This window comes from Aristolochia californica, unplaced genomic scaffold (genome assembly GCF_029961685.1).
Source record: "Aristolochia californica isolate CCGP_79_NKW_82.1479 unplaced genomic scaffold, dmAriCali1.0.hap1 SCAF_12, whole genome shotgun sequence".
Taxonomy (NCBI): Eukaryota; Viridiplantae; Streptophyta; class Magnoliopsida; order Piperales; family Aristolochiaceae; genus Aristolochia; species Aristolochia californica.
The window spans coordinates 1,816,977-1,831,716 of NW_027181793.1; the positions used below are offsets into that span (position 1 = coordinate 1,816,977).

Genomic DNA, 14,740 nt, shown 5'->3' on the forward strand with positions numbered 1-14,740 from the left:
TAGACAAGGGTTTTTGTTTTGCCTGACGTGAGTAATGTCATGACCCACAAAAATTAAAGATTTAGCAAACATTATAAGGTATGTCTGCACAAGATGTGGTTCAAAACCCACACATGTCACACCATTGTCCTCTTTCAAAAAAAAAAAAAAAAAGTCTGGACCTGATGCCCACAATGCTTGAACTTCTTTGTCTGGTTATGTAAATCATAACAAATTTAGGATTGGTTACTTCAAAGCTCCTCTGATCAAGCACTGGCTTGAGAGAAGGATGGGCAAGTTTCTGCAGTTGAGGGAGGTTCTTTCTTGCAGCCTCAATGGGCTCCTGTACAAATATAATCTATACTGTTTTTATGGCAACAAATTGCCAACTGAATGGTCATTGGATGATAAGGGCAGTATCAACAATTATAGCATGCAATAGGGCACCATTGTTTCCATTGACGCAAAACAAAAAATGCTAAACTTTTCTAGATGTATGTGGCAATAAAGAGACCTGAGGACTCCATTCTTCAAACAGGTAAATTTGGACTTTATCCCTTTGTTAAAGTTGAGTCCAGGTCCATCCCGAAATGATTAATTTTTTTTTTAAATGATGTTGAATTATATTAAAAGGCTCTTCAGGAGCCTTCCCAAACAATGAGAGATTGCTGGGAGGTTCCAATCTTAGCCATTCTATCAGCCAAGGAGTTGCCTGATCTAGGAATGTGATTCCAGATACAATAAATTGTGGGCACTATGTCAACAATATAATCAATGATAGGCCATTGGCACCAAGGGGGGGAGCTGGAGTTGGAGCACTAGTTGATGACGACTTTGGAATCCCCTTCGATAAGCAGCTTTCCGTGAAGGTGGTCCTTGAAAATTTGTAACCCATAGTGGAGGGCACTCATTTCAACAGTGTTGGAGTTGGCAATGCCAACCAGCGCCGCATACTAGAATAATTTCAGTACAACTGTCTCTGAAGACACCTCCCACACCCGCCGGCCCGAAATGATTAGTTGGGACAACAAACCATTGGATCTTTCACAAACGGACAATAGCCTTAAGACGTGGCAACACAACTTAGGAGCAAATTAAATGGGGTACAAACTGGGCCCAAAAATGTCCTACTCTGTTTTTTTTTTTTATTATTAAATGTGATTTTATTAAAAAAAAAAAAGGAGGAGCTAACTCCTAACAATAAGAGATTGCAAGGAAGCTTCTCGTTTGGCTAAAGCATTAGCCACGGAATTTGCTGATATCGGGATGAGAGACCAAAAACAATCAAATAAATTGACAATTTCTATAATTTCAAAAAAGGCGTCCCAATGGTGCCACGGGGGTGCAGAGGAATTCTCACACCAAGCGATCACCACCTTAGAGTCTCCCTCAATGAGAATGGGCCTGGATCAATGATCGCGGAAAACGCGGAGCCCATTAAGTAGGCTGTGGAGCTCGGCCGTCGTGGAATCCGCAATACCGAGAGGGCTGGAGAAGGAGATGATTTGGTTCCCAAGAGAGTCACGAATCACTCCGCCAAAACCATCTATACTAGGGTTGCCAAAAGAGGATACGTCAAAGTTCAGTTCAAGGACACCAACAGGCGGTGGGGTCCACCTAGAATTAAATGGGGGCTTCGAAGAAGTGTGGAGCTGGGCAAGACATCTCCAATTGTTTCTGATAGAAGATCCCGAGAAGTGGGAAAAAGGTTTTCAAGAGTGGAGCCATGTATTAATATTTCCTGAGATAGTTTTTTTTTTTTTTTTTTTGAAAAAGATGTATTAATAAAATAGGAGAAAATTACAAAGTTTGAGGGAGCATTTCCCTTACAACCAGTGATTGTAGGGTAGCTCCTTGCCTGGCAAGTACATCTGCCGCCAAATTTGCGGATCTCGAAATGTGGGTCCAACAACAAGAATTTCCTGAGATAGTTTCAATGACTCTTATCTTGAGAGTTGAACTTGGCAATGAATCTCCTTTGATTGCGACCAAAGACCCCATGAGATGAAAGTGGAGCAAGCTGAAATCTTCATTTTTTCGAGACTGGGGATGGGGGTCCCAGCAAGCATTCGGCAAGCTGCGAGGAGGTCTGTAGGGAAGCAGAGTTGGAGTCCAATTCGACTGATAATCAACATCCATATCTCCCAAGAGAAAGGGCATAGAAGGAGTAGGTGGCTAACAGTTTCTTTTGCGACCTGGCAGAAAGGGCAAATGGGGTCCACCCCTTGGTGGCCACGATTTCTGAGATTGTCAGTAGAGAAAATTTTGTTAAGGCAAACACTCCACAAAACCTGTTATTATTGAGAAGAAAGGTTTTCACAAGTCTGGCAGTTTTTTTTTTTTTGTTTTTTTTGAGAACAGTGACAAAATTCATTGCAAGAAAGAGGAAATGGTGCAAATTACAAATTACAAAGGCCAGAACTAACTACATGCCAACCAAAAGATAGTTTAAAAGCTAAAAACAAAAGTTTTAAGGAATAGTCCCACATGGATTAGTGAGTACAAAGATCTTGAGTTTATTAGTTGGGAAAAAGGTTTCCTAAGGTGACTAGTCATTTTGGGATAGGGCCTTGGACCCAATTTCACATGGTATCAGAGCAAATACTCATATGTGGGTATGTGGGCCTACACCTAAAAACTATCTACTTGTAGAGCCACAAAAAGAGGGCCTACACCTAAAACTATCCATTTGTAAAGCAACAAAAGAGGGCCTACACCTAAACCGCGTAGTCCTAAATTATCCACTTGTAGAGCCACAAAAGATGGTCTACACGTGAGGAGAATGTTATGGAATAGTCCCACATGGATTAGTGAGTACAAAGATATTGAGTTTATTAGTTGGGAAAGATGTTTCCTAAAGTGACTAGTCATTTTGGGATAGGGTCTTTGACCCAATTTAACAAAAAGAAAAATACACAACAAAACCCCGGTATCCCAATCCAAAGACTGAAGCAGGTAAGGTTAACCAGTGTCCAAAAGGGTAACAATTACTCTACAGCAGGTGTGAAAGAGAAACAGCCGGCCTGACACTTCTAAACATATGCTCCCACTCTTAAAGATAGACCACAACATAAATCCATAATCTCATCATGAAAATGCCAAAATCGCCAAGGAGGCCTGATGCCTGAGGAAAACCAATATCCATCAGGGCAGTTTTCAGTAGCTTCCTTCTACAAAAGCCAGCATAAACCTTCTCTCCCCACCCACCCATCCATGGGGTACCAGCTCGCACCTAGGAAGGTCCTATAATTCCTGTGGACATTGGCACATGAGAAAATCCTTGAATGTGATGAATTCTCTAAAAGGGGGCAACTGATTATCAACTCGATATGTTAACTACGTGGGGATTTTGAAGAAAGCAGCAGCCGCATCTTACTCCACTGCAAGCTCATCAGATCAATCTGGAATGCCATACTTCTGAATTTTGATATTGCAACATGCATGGCCAGCACCTTCAAACAGCTCCTCAAGCACTATGGAAAGGTTTTATGGAAGGCAACCAAGCAGCAATCCCTTGGAACTGGTGGACAGAAAGGAATAGCAGAACATTTGAAGGCAAAAACAGCACACTGGGAGATTGGGAAAGAAATGCATAGCATTCTACTATGCCCTTGTAGCTTGCATGGACTGCCCCCTATCCCATGCTCTTTGATAAGGAATTTGTGGAAGAAAGTCATTCTTTACAAAGCCCACATGCCCCTGATTGTAGTTGAATGGCAACCCCTCTCAGGTAATTGGCTCAAGCTCAACTTCAATTATTTCTCTCTACAGGGTGTCTCTTTTCAGGAAAATTGGGATTTGATCAAGCATACGGTAGACCCCTATAGGAATCCGGTTATGGCCACATGGGATCTTCCCCCTTGCGACTACATCAAACTCAATTTTGATGGTAGTGCTTTAGGCTGTCTTGAGCCAGCTGGAGCAGGTGGTGTTTTCAGAGATAGTAGACTCAAAGATTGTCATCAGCTGGTGTTCTCCTATGCTGGGCTGGTGGGCATTACTGATTCAAATTTGCTGAAGTGAGTGCTCTTTTATTCGGACTCCGAATTTTCAAAGAGAGTCTCCATGGAAAACTGCTTATTGAAGGAGACTCAAAGATTGTCATCAGCTGGTGTTCAAAAGATAGCTCCCCCCTTGGCGTCACTGGCCTATCACTGATTGTATTGCTGACATTGTGTCATCCATTCATTGTAGTTGGAACCTAGTTCCTAGATTAGCCAATTCTTTGATTGATAAATTGGCAAAATTCGGAACCTCCCAGCAATCTCTCATTGTTTGGGAAGGCTTCCCTCCTTGTAATCTGCTCGTTTGAGCTTTCTCTTAATAAAATTCGGCATTATTTAAAAAAAAAAATTATTTCTCTTTACGCAATCTGGAACTAGCAGGTATTGGTGGGCTATTTTGAAATAGTGGTCGACAAGTGCTTCTTGCCTTCTCCGGTCCAGCTGGGCATTGTGATTCAAATGAGGCTGAATCAATTGCCCTTTGGCTGGAATCAAAATCTTCAAACAGAGCTTCGAAGGACAGTTAATAGTAGAAGGTAATTTTGCCTTGGTTAGTGGCTGAGCAAGTAAGAAGACATTTACCCTGTGGAATCTCATGCAGAGGTTTGATGTAAATTCAGACTTCAGTTCAGAGGAGCGTATTGCCTAGAGAAAAGAAGAAAGCTGTTGCGTTCAGAGCTTCCTTTTGCTTTGGACCTTCTCTAACCCTCTTGTTAGATTAGGTCTAGATTGTATCCTATGATGTATTGTATGGTTGATTGCTATTTCAATAAAATCTAATTGCCATTATCAAATTTTTTTTTTTCTGCGGCTTAGCAGACAGTATCATAGGCAAAAGGGCAATGTCAAAAAATATCATCAACAGACAGTTCTTGCAAAAGGCAAAAAATATCCTTAACAGCCTCACCCTGGTGGATTAAAATCGTTCGTCTGCAAATTACATTGAAAATGCAAATCCCAAGCCCCATTACCATAATTATCCTGAAATATTTTGGTTGAAACTAAACAAAATAACGCAGGAATGCTGCTGCTAGGGGAACTGTATCCAGCCAAGTACCAGACCCAGAACTTAAACTTGTTACCTCGACAAACATGGAGCAAAATATCCTGCTGTAACAAAAGCCGCAACAGGAGTCCTCTAGGTAATTGTACTTGAGGACAAGTAGTCTCCTCCATAAAGAAGACCACTCAGGTGCATAACGCCATAATGATTTTTCCAAGAGATTCTGATACATTTAAGGAACAGACTTAATACCTAACCCTACCATTTTTTTTGGAAAGTGCACCTCAGGCCAATTGACCAAATTATAACAAAAATGCTTTGGGGCTATGCTCCAAAGGAAACAACATATTTTCCTCTCCATTCTGTTAATAACACTAACTGGACACGACATAAAATAAAGTTAGTCATTTGGGACAATAATTGTTGCTTTACCAGCCAAGGTTAGATACTTATCCTTCCATGTGGAAAGCCTTCTTTGAAAGTTTTCATCACTGGGGTCCATTGATCTCTATTGTCCCTCTCTAAAACCAAAGGCAGGCCAAGATACTGAATTGGGAGGGGGGCTACTTGACAACCTAAGGTTGCAGCCAAATTAGCTTTTACCCCTTCATCCAAATCAATACCAACAAGGGAGGATTTGGCCCAGTTGACCGACACTTAACTCATAAATTGACAATATAACCTTTAAGGATTTAATGTTATTTTGTGGAATAATCAGTCTTGGAGCCTTCTCTTCCGTCGGGGTTTGAATGATGAAGAAATTGCATCCTTTTGCTCGCTTCTATCCAGTTTCAGCAGTGTCATCATCGGTGACCGACTGCATGATAAGTTGATCTGGAAGCTTAGCATCAACGGTATCTTTTCGGTTGCTTCAGCTTATTCCCATATTAGGGAGAATGACCCCAACATGCCTGAGCACAAGGCCAATCTTGTTTGGAAACTCTCTGCACCAAATAAGATAAATTTTTTCACATGGACAACCATTAGGGAACAAATCCTCACTGTAGACAACCTCCACAAGCGGGGCTTTACCGCCTCAGATAACACCCGCCCTCTCTACGATGTTTGTGAGGAATCCATTCAGCATGTTCTCCTTCATTGTTGATACTCTTGGAGAGTTTGGATGGAGATCTTTCAGAAAATTGGCATATAGCTGGGCCTTCGTCTTGACCTTTTAGACACTTTCCAGATGGTTTTGGGGACTCGACTGCCTAGAATCAGCAAATTGCTTCTGTTTGCTTGCCTTGCCTATATCCCGTGGTGTCTATGGCTAGAGAGAAACAATTGGCGATTCAACCTCAAATTCAGCAACCTGGAAAACACTGTTTCTTGCGCCGTGGGTATGATCTCTAGCTGGCTGCACACCAGGAAGGAATTTGCTCCCCAGGCAGGCATATCCCTTCGTTGGAATTGGAGCCTTCTGGCTCATATGGTGGGTCCCGAAAAGGTGCCTTCTATGCAATAATGGGAGCCTCCTCCACTTAATTGCATCAAGATGAATTTTGACCGGAGTGCTTTGGGCTGCTCGGGGCCGGCAGGTGTGAGTGGAGTCTTCAAAAACAACAGAGGAGAGACCGTTCTTTCTTATGCGGGACCGATTGGTATTGCTGACTTCAACACCGCTAAAGTGACTGCCCTTCTCCATGGGTTAAAATTTTTCAAGGACCGTCTTCATGGAAAGCTGCATAATGAAGGGGATTCCAGAGTTGTTATTAGCTGGTGCTCTAGCACGACCTCTCCCCCTTGGCGTTATTGGCACTCAATTTCTTCTATATTGAACATTGTATCTACTATTTCATGTACATGGAATCATATTCCTAGATCAGCCAATTCCTCGGCTGATAGCTAAAATTAGAACATCTCTTCAATCTCTCATTGTTTGGGATGGTTCCCCCTCCATGTAATTTTGCTGTTTTGAGCCTTTTAATATAATTCAGCACAATTAAAAAAAAGGATCTAATGTTGTTGATCTTAACCTCAATTGCACTCCTACTTGATCCAAAGCTTCTAAAAGGTGAAGGGGAGGTGGTGAAGGTTGAGAGTGTGGTCATGACAATGGTGGACGAGGATGAGGCCATAGGAAGAGCAACTGGTGAAAAGTTTCATAATAATCAACTACATAAGCTTGAGTGTAACCTTTTGTTATTAATTGAGTTTTTGACCTTTCCAAACTGCCATCTAGATGAACATTGAACATGATACATGTGACAAGGAATTGATGTAGAGTAAGAATTTAAGTTTTATATAATTTAATTTAAATTTTATATTGAAACTAAAAATTGTTGCACTCACCTTAGATGGACTTTGGTCCATAATCCCTTTTGCTTGTAATAGCAGCGTTTTTTTTTGTTTTTCCTTTCTGAGTTTAGGTAGATTGGTCTTGTTGTCTTGCGTATTAGGAACTCTATGAAATACTTTCTCAAGATAAAAGTGGAAGTTTCAGATTAGATAGCCCCCTGTCCTCTCCAAGCTTGACCGCTTCTTAGCCAACATTGACTAGCTCCAATTATACAACAATGTCATAGGCAAAGTTTTGAATCGGTTCGTTTATGATCACTGGCCGATTATGGTGGATACCCAGTTAAGCTCAAGTTGTTAAAGCCGTTGCTGTGGTCCTGGGCCTCCACGAGAAAGGCCTCTTCCTTGGCTGAGAGAGCCTTCACTCTTGCTCAAATTGCCACTTTAGACTTAGAGGAATCTAGAGGCCTCTCTTCCTCATAATTAACTTAGAGATATGCCCTCCATGGGCAAATGCAGTCCTTTGCCTACAATGAGCTCGTGCACTGGAAGCAGTGTTCTAGATTTAAGTGGCTCTCCGATGGGGATGCTAATACTAAATTCTTCCATGGAGTCTCCTTTGCACAGAGAAGAGCCAATCGCATCACCACGCTCAACATCAATAGTGAAACTTCCTCGGATCGATCCCTTATTTTAGACTCACTGGTGAATTTTTTTGCAGATTTATATTCTAATTGCCAACCAATCTGCCCTTTCTTCCAAAGGGTTCACTTCCAGGCTATTCCATCGGCTACAGCTAGTCTCATCGAGCTCCCCTTCTCCAGTCGGGAAATTGAAAAAGCAGCTCTTGGTCTTCCTCTGGATCCCGCTCCAGGCCCAAACGACTTTAATGGGGAATTCTATCGTCAATGCTGGCCCCTCATCAGAGCAGACATAGCCTGCATGGTTTGCTCCTCTTATCAGCATGGCATCAAATATTGGAGCATCAAAGCTTCGTTTATTGCCCCCATCCCTAAAAAAGAAGGGGTAGAACTCCCATCAGACTTCTGACCGATCAGTCTCACCACTAGTGCCTATAAGGTGATTGCGTGTCTCCTTGCTAATCGCCTGATGGCTAGAGTGCTTTTATCAAGGGAATGAACATATTAGATTCGGCCATGGTATGTCAGGAGCTTATCCATCATTTTAAGGTTTTAAAGCTCCCCAGATTCATCCTCAAACTTGATTTCGAGAAAGCCTTTGACAGAGTTAATTGAAAGCTTCTGGACACCCTCATGGGGAAGATGGGATTTGGGGAAAAATTGCACTTCTGGATCCAAAGCTACATCTCCTCTATGAGCTACTCCATTCTTCTCAATGGAACGGTTTGCCGGTATTTAAGGGATCCAAGGGAATCAAATAGGTAGACCCCCTTTCCCCCTTGCTTTTCAATGTGGTGGTAGAATATCTATCCTCCCCATGACAGACTGCGCAACCTTTAATATACCGATCCTCAGTTTGTAGATGATACCATTTGTTTTGGGGTTGGTACTATGGATCAGATCAGAAAGCTGTGTACTGTTTTGGGATTATTTGAATTGGCTTATGGTTAGAACATCAACTAGAAGAAAACCACTCTCTTAGACTACCACACTAACTCATCTGTGCTTCGGGGTATGGCTAACTACTTGGGATGCTCCTTGGGAGATTTGTCAGTTACATATCTGGGGCTCCCACTTTTTGACTCTTGGCCTTCAGTGTTGCTTTGGTCCCCCCTTATTGACAAATTTGAGAAGAGACTAGCTACTTGGAGGGGTAATCTTCTATCTACAGTGGGGCGGCTTACTCTCTTCAAGTCTTGTTTGGCAAGGCTGCCAAACTATCTGCTGTCATTCATGCTCTATCCGGCCTCTATTTGCTCCAAGATTGACGCCATCCGTCGGCGCTTTCTCTGGAGAGGATCAAAAGATACCTTCAACTATCAATTGGTGAGTTGGAAGGATATTTGCATGCCTCGCAATAGGGGTGGATTAGGCATCCAGCCTACGAAGGAAATGAACAAAGCCCTTATGCTCAAATGGATTTGGAACTTCAATGTCAAGCATAACAGCCTATGAAGAGATATGGTCAGGTTCTACCTTCAATTTTCAGGTGCCTGGTAAAGGGAGGGTGGCGTCACTTGCCTCTTATCCCCGATATGGAAATCAGTTCAAAAGCTTCTCCCAGTATTCAAAGATGCAACTTCCTTTGACACAGGCAATGGAAGGACCCTCCTCTTCTGGTCAGATGAACAGTGCGGCCCTTGCCCCCTCTCTGAGGACTTCCTAGGGCTCTCCAGGGTAGCTAGGGACCTCTCTTGCTTAGTGGCTGATTCTTAGAGGGAACACTCATTGAGTCTCCCGTTTCGCTGTGGATTAAATGATGAGGAAACTTTGCCTTTTTGCTTTCTCCTCTCCGGACTCAGCAGCATTACTATCTGTGAGCATGCAATTGATAAATTGAGATGGAAGCCCGATATTAATTGCTGATTCACAGTTACTTCCGCCTACTCTCATATCAGAAAGCAAGACTACAACATGCATGAGCACAAAGCAAACCTGACATGAAAACTATCAGCGCCTAGTAAAATCAACTTTTTCTCGTGGATGACCATCAGGGAATATATCCTCACCTCTGACAACCTCTATAAAAGAGGCTTCACCGCCCTTGATTGTACTTGTCCTCTTTATTGTGTGTGCGATGAGACAGTTCAGCATGTTCTCTTACATTGTGGGTTTTCTTGATCAGTTTGGATGAAGATATTTTAGAAGATTGGACTCCAAATGGAGCTACACCAGGACCTCTTCGGCACCTATGAGATGGTTATGGGGATCCACCTTCCTAGGTTGGGCAAGTTAATTCTCTTGGCATGTTTTGCGCATGTCCCATGGTGCCTATGGCTCGAGTGAAATAATCAGAGATTCAACTCCAAAACTAGCACCCCAGACAATACGGCTTCTCATGCAGTGGGCCTTATCTCGAGCTGTGGAGACCCTCTTCTATCTTATGCTGGGCCGGTGGGCATTGCTGATTCAAATACTGCTGAAGTGAGTGCTCTTCTATTCGGCCTCCAAATCTTCAAAGTCCGTCTCCATGGCAAACTGCTTATTGAAGGAGACTCAAAGACTGTCATCAGTTGGTGTTCTAAAGATAACTCCCCCCTTAGCGCCACTGACTTATCACCAATTGTATTGCTGACATTGTGTCATCTATTCATTGTAATTGGAATCTCAATTCCTCGATTAACCAATTCGGAACCTCCCAACAATCTCTCATTGTTTGGTAAGGCTTCCCCCCTTTGTTATCTACTCACTTGAGCTTTTGTCTTAAAAAAAAACAATTTGCATTTTTCTTGGATATACTATGTCTCATTTTTTTTCATGTATTTTTATGCAAACTTTTCACATTAAACTTTTTACTTTGAATCATTTTGCAGGTGAACAGGCTATGGAGTCAGTCGAAGGATCTTACTGAAAAAGCTCCTCAAGTTATTCATGTTGAAGGAGCATTTATTGACACGTTGCTGTATGTGTACAATCAGTATTCCTCTTCCTGAAATTGTTTGGTGTTGTATGCTTATATGTTTTTGTTTGTTGGCACTTAACTTCTTGTATGCGCCTCTTTTTTTTAGGGTTGAGAGTAGATCAAAATCTAGCTCTCTGGCACGTGAGATCCTACTAAATCTTGACAAGGAGCTGGCATCTAAGGAAAAGTTTGAAGAAAGCTCCTTTTTTGTTTTTAAGCTAGGACTGTCAAAGCTTCAGTGCTGCCTTTTGATGAATGGGCTAGTGTACGAGTCCACAGAGGTTAGCCCTGCAATTTCTTTAACTAAATCTTTCTGCACTCTTTTTATGGTTTAGTCCATTGTCATGTATTTTTGAGGGGTTGATTGTGTTCCCAATCTTTCTCTTCTCCCTTGCATGGGAGTTAGACGGATCCGTCCAATCATATAAACCCCTCCATCTCTCTCATTTCCATCTCTTGAAAATCCTGTCATTATGGCCTCATGTCAACTTTTTAAATTGTTCATACTTAAGTGCTTTTGTTGTTGTTGCCCATCATCCATTATTTCAGCACGATCATCTTGTGAAGCTTCCAGATTTAACTTGTATATTTAATTGAGTGATTTTGGGATTTAAGAAGTCCTTACCACGATAATAATGGCTATCTTTGTTCTTTTGCTCAGGATGCTCCTCTAAATGCTATGAATGAAGAGCTTCCTAGAATTCAGGAACAGGTTTACTACGGACACATCACCTCTTCTACAGATGTGCTTGAAAAGTTTCTCTCCAAAAGTAGCTATCACCGCTATAATCCACAGGTTTGTAATGGCTTGCCCTTTTTAATATTAAGGAACATGTTGGCCATTTGGAGACCTTCAACATGCTAGACACCCAAAAATATTGAATGCTCAATTATTTCAAATTTGTACACATCTTCTCAATTATGCATGCTCAATTATTTCAAATTTGTACACATCTTCTCAATTATGCATGCTCTCTAGTAATGTGCTTTTTAGATGTTAGACACATTTACCATGATACTTTTTAATGTAGCACGGTGATTTAAGGTTCATGGGTTAAAAACGTTGAATCATTTCTCTACAGTGTAGGCAATTTAGATTCCAAAAAAGGGTCATTAGTGTCAAAAGGCGACCAACATGAAAATTCCCAAAACATTTATATGAAAATCAAATTCCCAAGAGCCATTAGTGTATACTTGTGACACTCGAACTTCTCAATTCCTGGCAAGAGAAAATAAAGATGGGAAAGCCTCATAAAGAACTTTATCGCCAATCCATTCATCATACCAGAACTGAACAGCAGTACCATGACTAACAGAAACTTAATGTCCAAGGTTTTAAGCGAAGAACACTTTTCAAAAACTTGATGCTTGTGAAGGAACAAAATCTGGAAGCAGACATAAGGAGCCAATGAAGAGGAATAAGGTTGTATCCAGCCAAAAGATTGAGGTTTTTCAAGAATAACAACAAAAGCTTCTCCTGATATATTGTAGAGCACGGGTGATAGAGGACACCCTTGCTTAATCCCTCTCGAGCTGTGGATATAGCCTCTGGCAGCACCATTATTTAAAACCAAAAAACAAGCGGAGGTAAAAACCTCTGTCAGCCTCCAAGGAGGGTGTGAATGACTATTAAACCAGTTGATACTACTATGAATCACTCTTCATCATCAGTGGACTGGTTCTCTCTACAACTCAAGGCCTTGATGGGTTGCTCTCAGCTTTGGCTCTGTGGGGTCAATTTTTTCGTAAGGAGTAAATTATAGAAGTTTGGTGATTCCAGCACCAATTTCCGCACCCTGCCACCACCAGCTGGACCTGGATCACTAGGGAGGTATCATCAAAATTTAGTTAGACGTAATCCTTAGGAGTTCCTTAAAACATAATTTTGATGGTTGCTTCCCTAGTAATCCTTTTTTCTTTTTACTATTTTCATATGTATATGTATTATTTCTTTTTCATTTCTTACTCTGGCTAGAATTTGTCAAACAATGTCTATCAATGTTGATGGAGCTGTGCTACAATTTGGCAGTCAAATATTTATTGTCGTAATGCAGATTATGAGGGAAGGGAAAGATCATAAGAAGTTTAACTCACTATCTATGTCAACAGTGGGAGAAGAATCCTTTCTAAGTCACCTCAACTACTTTCATTCACCTGGGAGTAAGTACACTTGATTTTATAACTGACTTTATGTCTCTTGACAGTTGATGTCTTACAATTTTTGTTTTTTTAGTCTTTCTAACATTCTTGGAAAATGTGGTTCATCTGGATCAAGCATTTATGTCAGTGATCGTTGATATTTTAAGGAGCAAAATTTAGAGTTATAAAAGGGTTCAATTTGTATCTTAATGGTTTTACCTCTAATTGTCCTAATATTATATTCTTGAGAATGTGGAAATTTCGTTACTTCGTGTTTCATGAAGTAGATATGGGACAGGTCAACTGTACTTTGGTCAATGCTGAAGTAGAGACAACATTGAAGTCTTGGAAAATTGTAGAGATGGGTGCTCATTTGGTAATTATGGACTTACTGGTATAAAGGGTGTGGGAAGGATCTTATGGGTGTCACCAGGGCTCTAGCCCAATGGGTGTGTATAATGTGTTGGAAGCAAAATTTATAGCACTTCTTAAGGGGCTGCAGCTCTGTGTTCAGCGTTTGTCTTGTCCTTTTTGTGATTGAAGGCGATTCTTCTACGTGCTTATCTTGGTTTTTTGGGGTTTCACTTCTGCTTGTGGTCTTCAGCTTGCTCAACTTTTATTCCTTGGGGTCTTTGGTTAGAGCGCAATCAAAGGAGATTTAATGCCAAGTTCAATTCTCAAGAACGAGTCATTGAAACTATCTCAGGAACTACTGCTATGGCTCCACTTGTGAAAAACCTTCTCCCCCTTCTCGGGATCTTCCATCAGAGACAACTGGAGATGTCTTGTCCGACTTCACACTTCTTCGAAGCCCCCAGTTATTTCCGAGTGGACCTGCCGCATGTCGGTGTCCTTAAATTAAACTTTGATGGATCCTCTTTCAGCAACTTTGGCTTAGTTGGTTTTGGCGGAGTAATTCGTGACTCTCTTGGGAACCAGATCGTCTCCTATTCCAACCCTCTCGGAATTGCAGACGGCCGAGCTCCACAGCCTGCTTAATGGGCTCCGCGTTTTCCACGATCTCTGCACCAGACCCATTTTCATCGATGGAGATTCTAAGGTGGTGATCGGCTGGTGTGAGCATTCCTCAACGCCTCCGTGTCACCATTGGGACATTTTTTTTGAAATTATGGAAATTGTTAACTTGTTTGATTGTTTTTGGTCTCACATCCCGAGATCAACAAATTCGGTGGCTGATGTTTTAGCCAAGCAGGGAGTTTCCTTGTAATCTCTTGTTGTTAGGAGTTAGCTCCTTTTTTGGTTCTCTTAATAAAATCACCTTTCAAAATAAAATAAAATAGTATACTAACATGACTTTTGATTCTTCCAATGCAAATATCTTCTTAAATATAGATCAGATTGACATAAAATTTTCTCCTTCTGAAACTAGACTTAAATAGCTTTCAACCAAGTATAATTTCTCTTCATAAAATATACTTCTTTTGAGATAAATAATCTAATTGATTTTGGACTCTGTGATCTGGCCGAACCGAGTACTCTTTCTTTTTTGTCCAGCATGACCATTGACTCTTCCGAGATTGATATCTCCATCGAAAAAACTCAAAATGAGAATTTGTTGAATAGGTAAGAAAATAGACTTACAGTTCTTTCGTTTGATTTATAATTCTCCATATAAAGTCTTATTCTTGATGGCATAAAATGACTCGAAGGTTGAAGCTTTCTGCTGCTTTACCTTTGTTGCTTCAGACATCGATTTCTCTTTATAGAAAACTCTGATTTCAACAATTTCTTTTGAGTTGAAAACTAGACTTAAATATATTTCCAATGCTATATAATTTTCTATATGAAAAATATGGCAAGAGAGTGAAATATC

General features: G+C 41.1%; 1 protein-coding gene across 1 annotated transcript in view; it reads left to right on the top strand.

The window, feature by feature from the left end:
• The window catches only part of LOC137947053 (UDP-glucose:glycoprotein glucosyltransferase), a 109,443-nt gene that overhangs the window by 59,288 nt on the left and 35,415 nt on the right, over window positions 1-14,740 (top strand). Inside the window, exons 14-17 of the mRNA XM_068793344.1 lie at window positions 10,679-10,767; window positions 10,874-11,048; window positions 11,429-11,563; window positions 12,822-12,927. Coding sequence (XP_068649445.1) covers window positions 10,679-10,767; window positions 10,874-11,048; window positions 11,429-11,563; window positions 12,822-12,927 — 505 coding nt within the window. The remainder of the gene's footprint in view (window positions 1-10,678; window positions 10,768-10,873; window positions 11,049-11,428; window positions 11,564-12,821; window positions 12,928-14,740) is intronic.